The sequence below is a fragment of the Monodelphis domestica genome, chromosome 1 (assembly GCF_027887165.1).
Source record: "Monodelphis domestica isolate mMonDom1 chromosome 1, mMonDom1.pri, whole genome shotgun sequence".
Classification (NCBI taxonomy): Eukaryota; Metazoa; Chordata; class Mammalia; order Didelphimorphia; family Didelphidae; genus Monodelphis; species Monodelphis domestica.
Genome location: NC_077227.1, coordinates 309,137,950 through 309,159,653, shown reverse-complemented (window position 1 = coordinate 309,159,653; position 21,704 = coordinate 309,137,950). Strand labels below are relative to the sequence as shown.

General features: G+C 36.1%; 1 protein-coding gene across 1 annotated transcript; it reads right to left on the bottom strand.

Moving 5' to 3' along the window:
• Positions 1–3,866: 3,866 nt before the first annotated feature.
• On the bottom strand, positions 3,867–6,448 carry CDKN2AIPNL (CDKN2A interacting protein N-terminal like). Its single transcript, XM_056816334.1, is given in 4 exon segments — positions 3,867–4,089; positions 6,054–6,063; positions 6,066–6,252; positions 6,359–6,448. Coding segments are annotated over 4 exon segments (381 nt in total). The 3' UTR covers positions 3,867–3,995.
• Between the last annotated feature and the right edge of the window lie 15,256 nt (positions 6,449–21,704).

The following is a 21,704-nucleotide window of genomic DNA, read 5'->3' as shown; positions in this document are numbered from 1 at the left end:
TTTTTCTCAATAAATGAAAGAACAAACTAGATTTCTTAGCAGAAGCAAAAAATTAAGAGAGCTTCCATTTGCCTAAGATTTCTCTACCAGTTAAAGAAACCATCTTTGAGATCAAAAGTTCAATCCAATACATAATGAAATTATTCTAAATTTTAAAAAACTTACACAATTACAGAATTCCCTCAAATTCTTGTTTTAAACATTCCTAAAATGCTTAAAAGTCTAAGAATGAAATGAAAGTTCATTTCTATCCAGGGAATAGAAGGGCTGGGAAAATTGGTTCTTGCCATGGGGTAGATATTATAATTGTAATCCTTTTTTGAAGAAAAGCACAAAATATCCCATCATATACTTTTAGAATGAAGATTACTAGAATATAACCGTTTTTAAAGTAAGCTTCATTTTGGATCCTCACGGATCGTGAAATTTATCCTCACTCTTGATAGAATGGGGAAGAGGGGATGTTGTAGAATGGACTATTGTATATATTTTCAGATGAGGTCATTATATGGGATATTTTACTTAATTTTAACCTAATTTACATAATTATATGTTCCATGTCATAAAGGAATATTCAATTTAAAAAGGATTGAAATGACTGATATAAAAACAAAAGGTATCAATAAAATACTTTAAAAATAAATTTCATTTTTATAACATGGCAAAAGACATCTTTAAAATATAAGAGAAACATAAGGGAAAAAAAAGGGAAAGGAGAAGAAATAGATATGCAAGAAGGCAGTAAAGGAACACTCAAAAACACTAGCACTTAGCACAGTGCCTGGAACATAGTAGGCTTTTGATAAATATTTATTGACTGATCAACTACAAAGAAACTGGGAGACATGAGAGACACACAGATTTTTATAGATTTTTACATTCCACTTAAATACTTTTGAGATACAAGCATTAAAGTTATTTTAAATTGTTTTGGGGCATAAAGAAACCTGTCACCTTTTGGAACTTGACTTAAAATCATATGAAATTAAACTGAAGTCTCCCCACCTCTGTAAAAGGTAGTGAAGTTTAAATAATCTAATGACCCTTAAAACTGTGGATTAGTTATCTCAAACTTTTGACAGGATCTTCCATAGCAAATGAGTACAAATACTCATAGGCTACAGTAAGAAAGCTTTAAAGTTTGTGAAATGCTTTATCTCACTATCTAACTTACTTAAAATTCATATAAATGAGGAAAGGATTCAGACTTTAAAACCATTTTTTAAACATCTGTAACCCACTATGGCTCCAATTACACGTGCAAAGAGAGAAAAATCTGCCATTAAGCAAATTACTTAACCTCTCTAGAATTTAGTTTTTTCACCTAAAAAAGGAAGGAGTTAAACTAGATGACCTTTAAGGTTCCTAAGAATCTAGATTTAGGATCCTATAATCCTATCTATTGCCAAATTAATCAGGGACATCTTTAAAGAACATGCAAATATTCAACACAAGACTGAATTATTGCACATGATGCAACAAATTAGTTATAGTGAATCAGAATTTGGCTCTCCTCACTCCTTTGCTTTTTACTCCATAAAGGTAGTTATGGAAAAGAACCATCCAGGAGACTGGCATATTACTGGCTAGCCCTTCCAGAGTTTTGCTTTCAGTATTGTACCATTCCTTAGGGGTCAGCACAGTCTAGTAAACTAAATCTCTAAATATTTACTTGATTCTCAACTTTTACCTTAGTATCCTGAGTGCTTCTGCCAAAATGGATGTATCTATTTGACTCATACTATGTAGAGACTTTGTGTTTCACTGCTTCTATTGAAACATTTTAAAAAGTAGGTAAGCTATTTTTTCTAACTTCTCTATCCTTTTTTTCCCTTTAAAGTTAATTGTGACTCAGTCATTCTCCATCATGCTATTTGCTCCTTTGGTTTCAAAATAAGTTTCAGAAAAAAATTAATAAAATAATTAAGCTGAAAACTTCTTCCTCTGAGACAATTGTATCTCATCTTTTATCAAATAGCTCTTTCTTCATAATAATGATATTCCCTTGGAAAGTTAACTATAACTTTTGCAGAAATAAAAAACCTCTAAAACAGCAGTTGATATACCTATCAAACCATTGGCCAGGAATATGTTGGTCACTAAAAGAAGCTTACAATGTAGGACTTAGAATGACTGCTTTATTTAATTAGTTAAGATAATTTTTTGGAATGTGTCATTTTAAGTCCTCTATCCCTCTTGCACTAGAAATGCCACAAACACAGTCATTTAACAAATACCACCCATCTGAGGTTAGTATTGATTTATTCTGATGGGTGAAAAATGAGTTAGATGAGCCTAAAGAAATTGTCTCTTCCAAAGCTGTGCAACATCAATAAAGGCTTTTAAAAAAATTCTTATTTAAAAAGTTCTTTTCTCCATCTGGCCATGAGATACCAACTGACTTGAAGGCATTCTGTACCCTGTTGTAAGACTGATTTAAATCCCAATCTCTTTAATTTTATAGTTTAAAATCAATTTTGAAAGTAAGAACAGACTTTTTAGTGAGATGGCTCTAAACAAGATTCCTTTTTTCCCTGAGCAAAAGTTGTTTCCTAACATTTGCCAGCCTCCTGTATTACACACATGAAAGGGGCAAAAAAGTGACAAAACATACAGGCTCTTCTTGCTAAGTTCTTCACTCTCAGCATCATTCCTTCAGTGCACATTTAAGGGCTGTCCACAATTAGAAGTAGGCAGATTACAACATAGTCAAAGCCTGTTAGTAGAACAAAAGGTGACCCCTTTCCAGGATGTATCTATGGGGAACAATTCTGACAACTGGCAAGACATTCTATTCTCTCCAAGTATCTCATTTTTCAGGATCAGCTGAGTTTCATTTTAAGTAGTATCAAAAGACTATAATTAAACTTAGTTACTTAAGAAAACAAAATTTTCTTTGAAAGAAACTAATGTACACAAAACCCAGGGACTTTAGTTACCAAAAGGCTCATATCTTACACTATTTAAGTATTAAAAGAGTTTACTGATTTAAGAACCACATTTCCTCACTGAGGATTCACCTACCAAGTTACCAAAAAATAATTTTCTAAGGGATCCATATCGTTGGTACCCTGTACAGATACCTGCAAAGATTAGGCATCATACCAGTTTCACAAAACAAAGAACTGTGGTGCAACATGGGAAGGGGGACCATAGAAGAGTGCCAAGGGGAAGAAAAGGGCAGGACAGATTAACTAGAAGAGTGCCTTAATTGTACATAGGGTACTCAATATACATTTGCTGGATTTTTTTAAGTAAACATATTTACAATTAACAAATCTAGAGAGGAGACAAGCAAGGAGAAGTGAACAAGCAAAATATTTTCAAATTTCATTTATGTTTCATGTATACATCAAGCAAACCTACGAGAATAGTGAAACTGATTGTGCTCCTAGGAACCTCATCTGTCTTGAGTGTACTGCAAGTAATCTTAGTAGGGAACTTTGCAATGTTAACTGCTGACATTTCTTAAATGATATACTAAAGTCTCTCTAAAAACGGATACCTGCTGCTTATTCTAGCTAATCTGATTGTAAGAACAAAATGAAAACCTCCATACCAATGAAATACTTAAGATTAAGAACTGTGGTAATCCCAAAGAAGAGATATGATAAGGCATCTCTTCACCTTCTTTGAGGAAGGGAAGGAATTATATCTGTGAACAGTGAACATAATGGCATATTTTTTCAATGTGTTAGTTTTTTGAACTGTGCTTTTTCTTCTTTTTTTTCCTTCTTTGTTACAAAGGATGATTCTTGAGAAGGGAGAGAGGTAAAGGATATATGATATAGGAGGTGTTAAAAAAAAAGACTATCTTAAAAAAACCTGTTCTAATTGCTTTTCTAAAACCTACTGCAAATAAAATATGGCATTTTCCTTATTCTCAGCACCCTCTGATATACTTAGTCCTCTGATATCATAGAGGACTTAACAGTTAAGTTCAATATAACCACTCAAACTGAAGACTGAGATATTCTATATTTACTTTTTAAAAATTAATTCATCTCTAGTTTTAAACTGACAGATCTTTCTTCTACTTCAATTCCATCAACCATTTCTATTACCTTGTCTAAAAATTCTTTGTTGTAACTGTATTTTACAAAAAGTAAGGTAAATGTTTGAGAAAGAAGAGTCACTTGTAGCTCTGTCTACTTTGCATATGGAAGTGATATATTAAAACTAAACGATTTTTTTTCAGAGCTTAAGAATGGTAGGTAGACTTAGGAAACGAACATTTTTCCTTGTTTAACACTGAGTACTAATAGCTAAAAGTGACAGTCTCTGCTCCTTCGAAGAATCTCATCAGGGACACTGAAAAAGGACGCCTCCTTCTTCCAGTCCTGACATAAATATCTTCAAGTTTCTTCTCATCTCTGCACTAACCCTGCCCATGGCCTACTGTAGCTTTGCACTCCTTGCAAGTCTAAGCATACAAGATAGTAGCTTAGGCTCAGAATAACTGTGTGGTCAGTTAAGCTCAGCAACAGAGGTAGTACTTAATCTATAATGAAAACAGTACTAGGGTCAAAAATGAAACCTAATGTTATTGAATAATCACACATATGTTGAGAACCAGGCCCAGAGATGGGAGGTCCTGAGTTCAAATATGGCCTCAGGCACTTCCTTGCTGTGTGACCCTGGGCCCTTTCCACTCTTCTGCCTTAGAAGCAATACACAATATTGATTCTAAGATGGAAGATAAAGGTTTTAATAAATGAATAACCATACATATGAAGATATTTTCACTGTCATTTTTGAAGCCCTTCTCAGTAACATGCTTTCTAAGCAGCCTTACATGTCTTTACTACTTGTTCTCTTGTGAAGGAAAGGGGCATTTTATATGAGGTAGAAGACCCTTTGTGTTAAAACAAAGATCCCCATTTTCATAAGCTGAATGATAGAAGGACTCAGGCTTTTTCAGGATTGAAATCAGGCAAGATAGGTACTCCAGGTCTGTTCTCAATAACTTGTCAGAAGGGGATCTGAAAAGAATCTTAGAAACTATCTAGTACAGAAGATTTTAACCTAGAATTTATGGACCCCCAAGGAGTCTATGGATAGATTTCATAAGGTTCATGAACTCAGAAAGAAAAAAAATGACATTGTTATTTGCATTAATATCTAATTAAAATAGAGTATTTCCTTCTATTATGATTTTTACAAAAACAATTACATATTATAAGAAGGGGTTTATAGGCTTCCACAAACAAATGGTTCCATGACACACAAAAAAAGTTAAGAATCTCTGATCTAGTTCAAGCTCTTCATTTTAAAGGGAATATAACTAGAGGCTCAAAGAGGGAAAAGGTCTTGTTCAAGGCAGCAAATTAATGGTAGGAAAAGAACTAAGATTTAGGTCTCTTGACTTTCAATTTCAGACTCCTTCCTTATCACAGTGAGTGAGAAGTAGGGGAGGGGGAAAGTTCCCTCCAAAGAGAAAGAGAAACATCTATGGGATGGGCAGAGAAAAGGGGGTCAGCATTGAAAAGGCCCACCCAAGAAATAGTCAGAAAGATGCCAAAGAGTTCAGTCAGTTAGGTATCAGTGAGTGACAGTAAAGGGATAGAATAGGCTCCAGTTAGTCAGGGGTCTGACCACACGAATCTATTCCGACAGCCAAGGCACCAAAGATGTGAGGGATAGATTCAGGAGAATTAAGAGGTCCAAGTCAAGGGCTGGGGAGGTGGGCTCAGAGAAGAAAATAAGGATAGGGCGCTGGGAAGAGACATCAGACTACTGTATGTAGTGGGGTGCACAAGAAGACTGGATTGGGATGAAATGAAAAAGGACATGCTGTTCTTGGGGCGTGGGGCCTCTTCTGCATCCCCCCATTCCCCCTCTCCGCCTCTCCCCGGGCATCCCGGCACGGCCCTGCCAGGCCATGGATTAGTTACAAGAAGAAACATAAAGCAGAGGTTCGGAGGCAGAGGTTAAGGCTGGGACAATGAAGCAAAAAGGAGGTTGGAGGTCAGGGCTGGGGTGGTTACCAGGGGTCAGAGGTTAGGATTGAGTAGATGGTGGGCCTAAAGAGGGTAGAGGGCAGGGGTCGGCACCTGCAGCCCAGAAGAGGTGGTTGGCCCAAACCATGGACAGCGCCAGCGGCTGGCGCAGGCGGCCGCCGCCGTCCGGCTGATCCCTGTAATCGGGCAGGTGGAGCAGGATGAACTCCATGCGGGCCTTCCCGTGCTTCTAGCTTTCCGATTAAGCGCGGAACTGCTCAGCAAAGTCGGTCGCCTTCCCTGACCCCTTCAACTGCTCCTCCACCCGTCACCCGCAATCAGCACACTCCCAACATAATCAAACCTGGAACCTGGCCCTCCCGACAGCTGCCTTCCCAGAATGCATCGCCGCCACTGACCTCCAGCGACAGAGGCTTTTGCGCAGCGGCAGCTCTCGCCTTGACTGCTCTGGAGGACCTGACCAGGCTGGAAAACACGTCATCAGTCATCCGCCTGTAGGGAGAAGGAAGTGACTCAGAACCTAAACTGTGGATGTCACTGGTGTGACTTCCCAGTGTCATCTCCCTAGGGCCACCCGGGGTGTCATTGTTCCCAAGTGTTACTGTCACCTTAACTGTCTACACTCTAAATGTCACATACCCTTTGTCATCCCCAGTCAAGTCAATTCATGTGCCAGTCACTGGAGAGGGGGAGGGGATGTAAAAGCTTAAAAAACTGTTCCTGCTCTCAAAGAGCTGATGGTTTAATGGAGGTCACAACAAGCAAACGACTGTGCGACTGTGCAAAAAAAAAAAAAAATATATATATATATATATGTGTGTGTGTGTGTGTGTGTGTGTGTGTGTGTAGGATAAACTGGAGATAATCAACAGAGGTGAGATACTAGGATTAGGGAGGACAGGGAAAGCTTTCTTGAAAAAGGAAGGACTTTAGCTGAGACCCAAAGTAGGACAGGAAAGCTACATGAAAATGCTTGGAGTTGGGAGATGGAATGTTGGGTTCAAGGAACAGCAAAGATCCAGTAAAGGAGTCCAAGAAGGAAACAGGAAGAGAAACAGGAGAGAGCAGTGTCCCAAAAACCTAGAGAGAAGGAGCAGTTGGTGGCTCAGTGGATTGAGAGCCAGGCCTAGAGACCTGAGATCCTAGGTTCAAATTTGGCCTCTGACACTTCATACCTGTGTGACCCTGGGCAAGTCACTTAACTCCCATTGCCTTCTTCCACTCTTCTGCCTTGGAACCAATATACAGTATTGACTCCAAGACAGAAGGTAAGGGTAAACAAAACAAAACAAAACAAAACAAAACAAAACCTAGAGAGAAGACAGACAGTGTCAAAAGCTACAGAGAGGTCAAGAAGGATGAGGATTGAGAAAAGAAAAATTTATCTAATTGATAAATTAGATTTGGGAATTAAATAGCAGTTTCTATTGAATGACAAAATTGGAAGCCAAACTGCAGAGAATTGAAGAAGAGAGTGAGAGGAAAAGAAGATGAAGCATCAATTTGTAGAGAACCTTCCAAGGGAGTTTAGTCACAAAAGAAGGAGAGATATGGGACAATAGCTAGTGGAGATGGATGGATGGATCAAGTGAAGGATTTTTGTTTGTTTGTTTTTGAGGATGGAGGAGATAGTAGAAAAGCTGCCATAGGACAGGGAGAAATTGAAAATAAGTGGGAGAGTTCACATGACTAAGGGAAAGGATGAGACAGAATGGGATCACTTGTGTATGTTAAGGGGTTTGACCTGATGAGAAGGGCCCTTTCCCTTCTCCTCATCTCATATCACTCAAGCACTTTCTCTCACTTCCCTCTCCTTCAAATTTGTTTCCTAAGAAGAAATGGCCCTTCTTGCCAAAGCAAACCCCATACTCTTCTTGTGATACAGGGGTAAAACAGAAAACTTTTATTCTTCCTCAAACTCTTATGACTCTCTCTCTCTTCATCCTCTCAGCTGAGAATTTTGCCTTATATTTCACTAAAAAAAAATTGAGGCCATTTGAGAAAAGCTCCTTTTCCCTGTAAACCTCTCTACACAATCTGCATTGATTGTCAAGGTGTTCAGATTCTGAGGCCCCTGATCACTGTGTGCATTTTGCCTGCCAATCTGCCAGTATTTTGAATAGGTTGAATTTATTGAAACAAATGCTGAAATTCCATACATATTTTCTGGGTCAAGATAGACTAGAGTTGTAGAATCCACTTTCTCACTAACAGTTAGTTCTCTTAGAAATTCTATATTCATTGTGACATAATGAAAGTATAGGAAAGTTCCTGGAGACTAGCCCCTGAATGTATATGATTCAAGTGACCTTCATAAAATTATTGGAATATAATTGTCATTCAGGAGCTGTCAAGCAGTAAATCAAAGAACTCTAGGTCTTCTTTCTCATCAGTGCTGCATAGGATTTAGAAAGGATGGGTCCTGGAAAAGTTCCAGAAATGAATATTAGGATTGAGGTTATAGCTGGAAACATGGAATGGCTCTATTCTCTGATCCTCTTCTCCACTTGCTAATGTTGATTCAGTAGAATTCAATTTTTGACAACCAAATTCTGTATTTTTCTCTTGAGTATATTTGTCATGCATGTGCCTATCTTGTCTGCAGTTGTCACAGAAAGCAACTTAGTTGGTATTAGCCATACTTTATACTGTTTCCAAAACCTTGCCATCTAATCTTTTTACTCTCTGGGAAATGTGTCTTAACTAATTAGTTTGTTCAAAGATTCAAAAGTTTTGGCTCAGCTTCATCTGTGAGGTTAATTGAGCTGAAACAGTCTTGTTTAGTCCCAGTGGCTTCTGTCTAGAATCTGTCCTAAGTACTGCCCTGGACTGACCCCATTCTCTGCCCACTGTATTTGTCCTATTTCCTGACCAGATATCAACTCTGAATAGTTGGGAGATTGTTCTGACTATTCACTTACCAATAGCTACCACAGAGTTGTTTTTTAGAAATACTTTCCAACTTAGAAGACTATATTACTTTCCAACTTAGAAGACAATATTACTTTCCAACTTAGAAGACAATATTACTTTCCAACTTAGAAGACTAATTTTGGTTTCAAGGCAGAAGAGTAGTAAGGGATAGACAATTGGGGTTAAATGGCATGCCCAGGGTCACACAACAAGAAAGTGTCTGAGACCAAATTTAAACCTAAGACCTCCCATCCCCAGGTGTGGCTGTCTACCCACTGAACCACCTACCTGTCCCCTACCATAGAATTTCAGCCACACTAGCATGAATCTTCATTGTCCAAAGACTATCATGAGGTCCCTGACACCAGATGCACCCACAAGACTTCTTTTCCAAATTATCCCACCCTGAATTCTATCCACCTGGATCTCACATGTATCTTACTTTCTGGTCAATGAAACCTAAAGATCCCTGAACCTAACCATCTACTTTGTCACTATATCCTAAGGATAAGTAGGACTTTCCATCTATCCTGTAGCTGAACTTTTCTCCGAATTAAGATGTGAACCCTTTAAGAATAGGAGACTATCAGGCTTAGTAGATAGAGAGCCAAGTCTAGGGATGGAAGGTCCTGGGTTCATATCTGACCTCAGCCACCTTCTAGCTGTGTGACCCTGGGCAAATCATTTAACTCCAATTGCCTAACCCTTACCATTCTCCTGCCTTGAAACCAAAAGTTAGTATTGAATCTAAGATAGAAGGTAAGTTTAAAAAAAGAGTAGGAGACTCTCACTTCTCTCCTATAGCTCTTAGCACCATGCTTGCATTTAATAAGTACTTAAGGAGGGTTTATATATTACATTCCATAGAAACAGGCCCATAGTCACTGGGGTCCATCTCACATTGTCCATTTGCTTTTCTGATTACAATCCTCTGGAGCTATCTTTCCTGACTGAGACAAACTTGGAGGCCTTTTCTCCCTCCTTTTAGTAGGAATCAATGGGACCTGATTATATAAATATCCTGTTTATGCTGCTCTGAGTTATCAGTTAGTTATCTAGAGCCTAGAAGTTTTCAAACATCAGATCTTGTGGGGTGCTACATCTTCAAAGACTGATTGAAGTAAAAAAATAAGCACTCTGAGAATCTACATTAGTTTCCTATATTTTCCTACATGAGTCAACTGCTCCATTTGTATTACTCCTAAGATATATGCCAACCAGAACTCTAAGCATTCTTCAAGTTAAAGGGGTCATATCCTGTACAAGTTTTCCATACCTAATTCTTGGTAATAATATTGTTGTGTCCTTCATAACTACTTATTGCCACAACTGCTATTAGGTCACTGACAACTAAAAAAGAGGTGGGCATTGGTTTTGCTGACTGCTGTCATTATTGCCACTGGATTGCTAGCTGCTGAAAAAGATGTTGCCTCGTTTAGCTATCCTTTCACATCATCCTTAGTCCATCCTTCATTCATCATGGTATTAAACTGACTTACCAATTCCTGGTCAACAGTAAGGTATTTGAAAATTAATTGTCAGGTAAGTCCTTTAGCAACTATGTCTTTAAACTCTTCAGTATCAAATAATGAACATAGAATAACTATTGCTAATCCAAGGGCAAACTAAATAAGAAAAGTCTAAATAATGAGTGCATCAAAGAACAAATCTTAGAAACTATGAATAATAATGTGAAATAAAATTATAATAATGAAACAATACATCAACATTGCTGGGATGCAGTTGAAGTAATCCTCAGAAGAAAAATCATATCCTTAAAAATATACATTAGCAAAATAGAAAAGAGAAGATGAATGAATTTGATGTTCATTTTAAAAGTTAGAAAGCCAATATTTAAACAAATCTAAAATAAGGCACAAATGAGAAGATATTAGAAATCAGAGGAGAAATAGATAAATTGGAAATAAAAACCTAGAAACAATAAGTTAAAAAGTGGTTCTTTGTAAAGAATAAAACTGAAAAACCTTTAGCAAATATGATTAAAGAGGTGGAAAATCAAATAAATAAAATAGAAAATGAACAAAGAAAAATGATAATGCCAAGCGAAACAAAAAGAATAATCAGAATATGTTCTGCTTAGGTTTATGGCAACAAAACTGAGAATTCAAAAGAAAGAGAGCTATCTCTTCAAAAATATAAAATACCCCAAATATCAAAAGACCAGATAGAAATCTTAAATAACCCAGTCACATAAAATGAAATAAATCTAGGTATTAAGCAACTACTAAAGGAAAAAACATCTGGTCCTGATGGACTCACAGAAGAATTTTATCCTGTCCTATCCTAATCACTTAAAGAACAATTAATACTGATGTGTCACAAATTATTTTCAAAAATTGAGAAAGAATGCATTCTATTTGAATGGTAGTAGTAGTAGTCCTAATAGTCCTAATACCTAAATCTGGAAAAGATTAAACATAGAAGGAAAACTATAGGTTAATACAATTGATAAAATCTTGCACAAAATCCTCTCAAATACTTCAGCAATTCATCCAAGATATCATACATTATGATGTGTGATTTATACCAGGGATTTAAGGCTAGCATTGGGAATACAGTGAACATAACCATTAAAAAACAAAACAAAACATTCAGAATGACATAATTATTTTAATAGATGAAGAAAAAGCCTATGACAAAGTACTACACTCATTTACACTAAAAATCATATGAAATATAGGCACAAAGGGTCTTCCTTTTCTTAAAAAATATCATTAAAAGCATCTATCTAAAATGGAAAACAAGCATTGTACAGAATGGAGAATACTGGAGCTTTTCCCAGTAAATATGGGAGTGAAACAAGTGAAGTCCATTCTCTGGAAATACTAGCAATAGAAAAAGGTAAAAAGAAAGGAATTAAAGGCACAAAGAGAGCAAAGATACTAATCAAGACAAATGTCAGCCAAATTTCAAGCTACTAATTAAATTCACAAAAATCAATACCATGGTAATATAAGAAAAAGAAGTCAAACAGCAATAACAGAAAGCAAAAATCCCATTCCAAGTAACTACAAAATGCATAAAATATTTGAGGATTGGCTTACAAAAACACACAAAAGACTTGTGTAGATTCAGTTACAAAGTAATGGAAATAAGCAAAGAAATAAAGAACAACTTAAAAAACTGGAAGAGTATTCATTGCTCATGGCTGGGCCATGCCAATATAAAAAAAATGCCAATCCTATCAAAGTTAGTTTACACTTTTAATGCTATATCAACAAAATTACCAAGAGAATATTTTATAAAATATGATTAAATAATGTCAAAATTCATTTGGAAAAATGAAAATCTAGAATATCAGGAGAAATTATGAAAAGAAGTATGGGTAAAGGGTGTTGTTTGGGGTTAGATCTGTTATTAATTTGTAGATATTAATAGTCTATAATTATATATATATATATAATTAATAGGCTATAGAAGATTCAGTTGTTGGGAGTTGATGATTGAGAGTTGGTTGGACCAGTAGTTGAAGAACTTGACTGGAGATAACTTTCTATAAAACCTATTTATTTATATTAACTTCTATAGGAGCAGTAATAGGATAAAGAAAATGGAGATATTGAATTTGGAAAGGTTTATGAAATGTAATTCCCTAATGCTAAATTTATCTTAACTAACACCACCTCCAAATCTGTCTCTCAAGACTTTTTTCTTCCTTGACCAAAGTCAAGGCTGACTTAACTACTGTCTATCTAACTCCTCAACTAGTTATCTTTCTATCCTAAAACTAAAATATAAACTTATAAACAGTGAGAGAAAAATTGGATTTCTTTCTTCTGCTCAGATGAAACTCAGCCTGTCAGAAGTCATTGACACCTCCACTCAGCTGTTACTCTCTCCTGCCACCACTGGCGAAACAGAGGAACTGTGACATCACTCTTCTGTCAACCATTTTGATGGTTGATTCTCTTTGATTCTAGGATATTTCCAAGTAATAAATCACCAGATCTTCTCAAACTCTCAGAGCAAGCTCCTTGGACAACCTTCCTTAATCAGGACCATCCAAAGAGTTATCATTGATCCAACTGTCCTTCCCAAGAACTCTGGGAAATTCCTTTTTCCCATCATTCTATTTGAGAATTCCACTCTGAATTAAAGCAATCCAACTCACTCAAACTCATCTCTCTATTCACCTATACTTAATCTATCAAAAGTCTTTTGTTGCTTACTTAACTAACAAATAACTCATTACAATTGGAAATAACACTTCCAGACCTTAAATTACATTATAAAGTAGCAGAGACTAAAACTATCAGGTATGTTATAAAAAAGAGAAATAGATCAGCAGAATACTCTAAACAAGGGAGAATCAGAAACAATAAGTCTATTGTCCATTGTTTGATAAAATAGAAAACAAACTGTCTTATTTGGTAAAAACTGTTGGGAAAATTGGAAAGTAGTCTGGCAGAAATTAGGTTTAGACTAACACCTAATGCCATGTTCATGAATACATTCTAAATTGATATGTGACCTTAAGAGTAAAGATCATACTAATTTTTGTGTTTTTTCCCCTCCCCTCCTCCCCCATCCCCAGATAAGCAATTCCACTGGGTTTTACATGTGTCATTAATATTTAAAAATGAGAAGAAAAGTAGATCATATATATGCATATATATATATATATCATGGTTATATGTAGCATATGTATTCTTAACCAAAAGAAAATTAGACAAAATTTAGTGAAAAAGATAAAATAGATAATTTTGGTTACATGAAGCTAAAATGTTTCTATGAAGACAAAATTAATGTACCTAAGATAAGATGGAAAGCAGTTGAAGAGTTGAAGTGTCTATGTCACTTAAGAAGATAAAATAGAAATAGAATATATCATGGAGCAGCTAGGTAGCACAGAGGGTAGAGAATCAGGTCTGGAGTTTGTGTGTGTGTGTGTGTGTGTGTGTGTGTGTGTGTGTGTGTGTGTGTGTGTGTATGTGTTAAAAGTTGTATTGAGATATTTCTAAATTTTGTGATCCTAGGCAAATCACTTAATCCTGAATTTCTAGCCTTTGCCTCTCTTCTGTCTTAGAATTGATACTGAAAGTAAGTTGTTTTGTTTTTTTTTTTAAGAAAGAAAAAAGATATACTAGTCATCTCTGGAATAAAACTTCAAAATGAAAATTCCCAGGAATATATTATAGCCAAAATCCAGAGCTTTCAGGTCAAAGAAAAAAATACTTCAAAGAATGATTTACCCAGAAGAACAATGAGTATAATGGGGTGGGGGTGGGGAATGTATCCTTAAAGAAACAGAAATCTTCCAAACATTCCTGTTGAAAAAACCAGAGCTGTTCAGACCAAGTATCAAGAGAAACATACAAAGTTAAATATGGATGGCCAATCATCAGCTATTAAACAAGGATGAATTGTTTTCATTCTAATATGAGGAGATACATGTCCCCTCAAAATCTTACCATCACTGGACTCCTAGAGTGAGCCTAATAAGATAGAGCAGCCTGGGAATGATTTTATTTTGATGATCTTAGAAGTAGAAAGGAAAGGGAAGAGAAAAGGAAACTGCTAGGGTGCTGAGGCTGAGTAGAAAGATGAAGAGTAGAGGAAATTATCTTACATGATTTGTGCAGGTAGAAAACTATACAGCCAAGGAGGAAAGTTTGAGGGGAGTAGGCACATTTGAACCTCATTTTCCTCTAAACTGATCAAAGGAGGCAAGAATATATGCACACACACACACACACACACACACACACACACACACACACACACACACACACGGAGTTGGATGCAGACGTATTTCACTTAACTGGGAAATAGGAGAGGAAAGGGAAAGAGGAAAGGGGGGTGGAATAAAAGGGAAAGATTAGGGGATTAATTAGCTCTAAATAAACATACTCTAATCACAGAGGGTGGGTTGGAAAGAGGTATATAAAAGAAAAGAAAGGACAAAACCTCTAATTGAGGTTGGAAAGGGAAAAGAGAAGTGGGCAGAGGAGCAGAAGCAAAGAAAATTAAAATCTAAAGCATTGGTGCCGAGCACACTTCTTTCACCACTTTCTTTTTCAAAAAGAGGGAATGGAAATTCTGATCAAGCAATGAACAATGACGATTCTAGAAGACTCCTTATAAAACATGCTTTCCATACCTTAGCAGAAAACTGATGGACATAGCATGAAGAATGATGCATATTTTTTGGACAGCCAATGCAGGATTTTGTTTTGTTTGATTTTTCATATTTGTTACAAGGGATTTGTTTTTGTTTTTTTTCAGTGGAAGGGAAAGAGGAAGGGGGAAAAAGGTGAAACTTTGACCATTAAAAAAAACAAGAGCATAGCATGATCCTATAAAAATAATGTGAAGAGGGTTCATAAGAAGCTGAAATTGGAGTGGAAAAGTAAGGGCAATAACAAGGTTGAGTTTTGTTGTTTTTTTTTTAAAGCTATATTTAGAGATCAAGATGGAACAAAGAAGATATAGGGCAGGACGTCTCTAGGTTTTTTTTCAGGCCTGATCATATATTTGTCCCTATGCTGGTTAACATTTTTGCCAATGACTTGTATAAAGGGAGAGATAATAGGGTTATCAAATTTTTAGAAGATACTAAACTATAATACACTGGATGACAGTCAGGAACATTTAAAAGATCTTGACAGTCTAGAGCCATAGGCAGACCTAACAAGATCAAATTTAACAGGGTTCAATGTTAAGTTGATCAAAAAAAATCAGCTTCACAAGTACAAGATAGAAGAGTTATGGTTAGATGATAGCAGATGTTCTGAAAAAGAGCTACAGTGGACTGTAGACCGGTGGTGTTCATTCTTTATTTTGAAGAAGACCAGTGACATCACGTGATGTCTTGATTGGTGCCTGAATTGGATTTCAGTGAGGTAGAGTTGCACAGTGATTAGCCTCACTCTCTTCCAGAGTCATCCAAGTCCAAGACCAAAGTAAGAATGATTGGCAATGGTTCAGAATGCAGTGGATGACCTTGGCATCTTCATTGTTGGGCTAAGTGCTCCATATCACCTTCTTCAACTGTCTTCTTGGACATTGGAACAAATTTCTCATCTACCCATTCCTCTGGAAGAAGTCTTCATAGGGGGTAGACATATGCCTAACTCATCAATGGGTTTGAGGCCTGTTAGTTACCCTCAGCCTGGTTTAGCCTGTCTGCTAAGAGGATTTTGCCAAGATGTTGCCAATGTGCATGCTACAGTTCCTTGGAGTCATAGGTGAGAGTTGGATGACAGGTAGACACCAAAGATGGATGTTGTTGAATTGTTTCAGATGAGTTCAATTCTTCATGACTCTATTTGGGGTTTTTCTTGGGAAAGACATTGGAGTGGTTTGCCATTTCCTGCTCTAGTTCATTGGTAATAATGAGGAAACTAAGGTAAAGAGTCAAATCACTTGCCCACAGACTCACAGGTAGGAAGTGTCTAAATCTAGATTTGAACTCGGTTCTTCCTGACTGCAGGCCTGGTGCTCTCTCCACTGTACCACCCAACTGTACAAGGTGGATGAACAGACCTCCCAAAACCTCACAGCAAAGGTGCTAGTTCTGATTAAGTATGGCTCAAAAGGGTGATATGGCAACCCCAATGGAGAATTCAATCTTTAAATTTTAAAAGGCATAGCTTCTTCTGGGAATAAGGTGGTCATAGTCCCGCTGTTCTCCAGCCTTGTCATAACTTATCTGGGGTTTCTTGTTCAGTTCTAGGTGCCATGGTTCCAGAACATTCCTAAAATGGAAAATGTTCAAATGAGGGAACCTAGTACATGAAGGACCTTAAAGGAATATTGAAGGAATCTAGATTGAGGAAGAAAAGACATAGGGGACATAATTGTCTTTGAATATTTGAAGAATTATGTGGAGGAATGATTCAAATGGTTCTGTTTGACCCCAGAAAACAAAACCAGAGCTAGTGGGTCTCAGAGACTCCAAAGAGGCCAGTGTAGGTTTGATAGGAAAAACTTTCTAATTAGAGCTATTGAAAAACAGAATGGGCTGTCTCAAAGAGGTTGTGATTATCCTTCCTTGGTGGTCTTCAAATGCAATCTGGTTGACCACTATTAAAGTATGTTATATTGGAGATTTAAGAAAAGGGGCAACATTTCCAGCTAAGTGAATGTAAGAAGGAGGAGGAGGGGAAGGGGAAGGGGGAGGGAAAGGAGGAGGTGGAGGAGGGGAAAGGGAGAAGAAGGAGAAGAAGGAGTAGGAGGAAGAAGAGGAGGAAGAGGTGCAGGAGGAGGAGGAGGAGAAGAAGAAGAAGAAGAAATACAGAAGCACTTGTATTTAAAATGGGAATAAATTAGAAAGCAACAAAATCCAATCACATGTTAATCTTGGGCAGCTAGGAGATGCAATAGATTAGAGCACTGGACCTAAAGTCAGGAAGACATGAATTCAAATTTAGCCTCAAGATAGTTAATCTCTGCCTGCCCCTATTTCCTCATCTGTAAAATGGGGATAATAATAGTACCTACCTTTTAAGGATATTGTGAGGATCAAATGAAATATTTTTTAAGTGTTTGGCACATTACCTAGCAATAAGAGGTGCTAGATAAATACTAGCTATTATTATGATGTGGGTCCCTTTAGAATAATAATGTAACTTAAAAAGAGAATATAAAGTGTTGATAGAATGCAGGACTTGGAGGCAGGAAGATCTGTGTTCAAATTCTGCCTATGAAATCTACTGTCTTATCATGAACAAGTCACTTAATCAGTTTGAAGCTGATATACCTTGCTCACATTTATTTACTAAATTATAGAGGAGCCATACTGGGAGCCAATGAACAGGGGCCTCATGCTGATTAAATTACAGATCCGTGATGTTGTAACAGGAGCATGAATGATTGAAAAGGACTATATTTCTCATGAAATACTAGACTCAGTGATATAGAAATGGAAATTCCCCAGATAGCATTTTCCAGGTAATGTTATGCCTTTATTTTAGGGGCAATTAAAACAGAACAGTGACAAAGAAGTGACCTCACATGCTTACTAGTTGTGTTATGCCTGCCTGCCTCAGTTTCTTCAACTCTAAAATCAGGATAATAATAGCACCTACCTTCCAGGATTGTTGTAAGGATCAGATAAGAAAATATTTGTAAAGCACTCAGCACAATGCCTAATATGTAGTAGGTGCTAAATATATGTTAGCTCTTATTATTAAATAAAAATTACTAAAATCATCAGTAAAATAAAAATGTATTTAATTATTCAACTGAAATTGTTAAATTAACTTATTTAATTTTTTAAATTGTTATTAAAATCACTTTGAATATAGTAGTTTGAATCCAGAATTGAGTGAAGTAACAGTTCAGATAGCACTTTTCCTTACTCAACTGCAGTGAGGGTGATGGCACGGGGTTTATTATGTCCATTTTGCAGATGGGAGAGATCTGAAATTGGGGATGAGGACATAGTTTAACAAAGGATGCATTGCTCTTTAACAACAGAACCAGGATTCAAAGCCAATTCTGACTTCAAATTCAATGCTCTTCAAGTCTTGACAAAGAAGTTATACGGAGAAAGATTTTCTCCTCTAAAGGCTTTGAAATTTGAAATGCTTTGTTACTTTCAAAATCTATTTTAAGGCTTTTGAAATTCTGAATTCAATTTGAAAAATATTTATTATGAATTATGAAACAATTTTAATGAATATTCCTTTCCAAGTTCCTCTAGCATGGTGACATTTCAATGTCTTCCTACTCTTGGAAGCAGAGGACAAAAAACCAAAACAAAACATTTAAAATCTCCTTATGCTAACTGCCAAAATTGATATCACAAGACAATGGAAGCTATAATATTCTCTAAAAAACTTCTTCCTAAAAGAAGTCATCCATTTATTTTACTCCTATAATAACAAATTTTCAAATAGTTTATTTTTTGTCTTTACAGCAATTCCACAAAAGTTCATACATTTTCACATCTTCCACATTGGTGCCAATGTCAGTGAATTACTTATACTCATGTGAGATGACATTTTCGTTCTAAATTGCATGAAAGCTCTAATCTGTTTTAAAAGTTAGCATGATTTATTTTTTTCTCGAATTAGGCTGGTTCTTTTTCTGCCTCCAACTTCAATATATGTCTTTTGCTGCTATTTTTTAATTTAAAATATTACTTATGGTTTATCATTGTAATTTCTAACTGAACAATCAAAAGAGTTTTACATTTTATCTTCTTTCTTCCTTCTTCCTTCTTCCTTCTCCCTTCTCCCCCTCCCCCTTTTCCCCCTCTCCCTCCCCCTCCTCCCCCTCTCCCTCCCCCTCCTACCCCTCTCCCTCCCTCTCCCCCTCCTCCCCCTCCCCCTTCCCTTCCTCCCTCTTCCCCTCCTCCCTCTTCCCCTCCTCCCTCTTCCCCTCCTCCCCCTGTTCCCCTCCTCCTCCCCCTCCTCCTCTGCCTCCTCCTCCTCCGATAGGGACAGCTAGGTGACTTGATGGACAGAGAACCAAGCCTGGAGTCAAGAAGACCTGGGTTCAAATGTGACCTCAGACACTTTCTAGTTGGGTGACCTTGGGAAAGTCACTTCATCCCAATTGCCTACCCCTTATCATTCTTCTGCATTAGAACCAGTACTTAGTGTTGATTCTAAGATGGAAGGGAAAGAAAGAAAGAAAGAAAGAAAGAAAGAAAGAAAGAAAGAAAGAAAGAAAGAAAGAAAGAAAGAAAGAAAGAAAGAAAGAAAGAAAGAAAGAAAGAAAGAAAGAAAGAAAGAAAGAAAGAAAGAAAGAAAGAAAGAAAGAAAGAAAGAAAGAAAGAAAGAAAGAAAGAAAGAAAGAAAGAAAGAAAGAAAGGAAGGAAGGAAGGAAGGAAGGAAGGAAGGAAGGAAGGAAGGAAGGAAGGAAGGAAGGAAGGAAGGAAGGAAGGAAGGAAGGAAGGAAGGAAGGAAGGAAGGAAGGAAGGAAGGAAGGAAGGAAGGAAGGAAGGAAGGAAGGAAGGAAGGAAGGAAGGAAGGAAGGAAGGAAGAGAGATAATTACTACTTTCATCTTCCATCTTTGTAAACAGGAGCTTTGGGATTTAATTGAGGCAGAGTTGCACAGTCATCCACCTCACTCTCTTCCAGAGTCATTAAAGTTCATTGGCAAGAAAAAGTCAGGATGAACACAAATCAGATCTATACAAATCTAATGAAAAGATATACAGAAAAGAAGTTAAGCACATAAAGAGAATCTTGAAAAAAATATGAGATGACCACCTCTAATAATTACTGTATGGAAATAGAAAGAAATTTATATACTTTTCAACTGTATGTGACAATCAAAAATTAAATATGTTTTGGTTCATAAAGGTCTTTTAAAATGTTTAAAACCAAAAATATTAAATGAATTACTTTGTGATTATAATGCAATTAAGAATAGATTGACCATCAAAAAAATTAGAAAGAAATTGGACACTAAATAACATAATTATAAAGAACTGGTAGCTCAAAGAACAAGTTATAGAAAAAAACCAAAAAATTTCAACCAAGAAAATGGTAATATTGAGATAGTACATCAAAACTTATGAGGTACAGCTGAATCAGTTCTGAGAGGAAAATTTATGTCTCTAATTATTGCTTACATTAAAAAAGAGAAAAAGACAAATCAATAAATTGGGCATTAAATTTTTAAAAGTGAACAACAAATAAAAATAAGCAACTAAATAGAAACTATAAAATTAAAGAAGAGATTAAAAAATTGAAGGTAAAAGAACATTGAATTAATAAGTAAAACTAAGATTAAAAAAAAAACTAAGATAAACAACTAACTTTCCTATTTTGAAAAAATGAAGGAAAACCAATTTGTTCATTTCAAAAATTAAAAAGGAGAAATCACAACAATTAAAGAAGAAATGATAGAAAACTATTTTTTCTGATTATATACTAACAAAGCTGTTTACTTACAGGAAATAAACAAATATTTATAAAAATATAAAATGTCCAGATTAACAGATAAAATAGACTATTTAAATAACCCATTATCTGGGGATAAGGGGTTGGGACAGGATTTGATAGGCCCTAAATAAACTCTGAAATAAGAATACTACAGGTTCAGATGAATTTTTTTAAAACTTAATTTAATTCCCCCCCAATTACATGTAAAAATAGTTTCCAACCTTTTAAAAAGAATTTTGAGTCTCAAATTCTCTTCTTCTCTCCTCCTCCTTACCCCCTCCCCCACTGAGATGGTAAGCAATCTCAGATAGATTTTACATGTACAAGCATGTAAAAACATTTCCCCATATTAGTCCTTTTGTGGAAGGAAACTCAAAGAAAAAAAATTAGTCTGGATTCAGAAAGACTCCATCTGTCCTTTCTCTGGAAGCACATGGCTTTTTTTTTTATCATAAATTCTTTAGGATTATTTTGGATTATTGTAATGCTGAATAGCTAAATTATTCATGGTTATCCATTGTACAGGATTCCTGTCATTGTGTACAATGTTCTCCAGGTTCTGTTTATTTCACTCTGCTTTAGTTTGTGTAAATCTTTCCAGGTTTTTCTGAGCTCATCCTGCACGTCATTTGTTAACAGTACAAAAGTATAGCATTACAATTATATACTATAACTTACACAGCCATTCCCCAATTGATTCCCCCTCACTTTCCACTTTTTTTGCTCTCACAAAAAATATTTTTGTACATATAAATCTTTTCTCTTTTTGTGTTTTATCTCTTTAATATACAAATAAAGTAATGCTATTATTAGGTCAAAGGGTATGTACTGTTCTATAGCCCTTTAGGCATATGTCTGAATTGTTTTCCAGAATGGTTGAATCAATTCACAACTTCCCCAACAGTGATTGATATCTCAATTTTCCTACGTCTCCAAGTTTTTTTCTTTTTCTTTTTCTATCAAAATAGC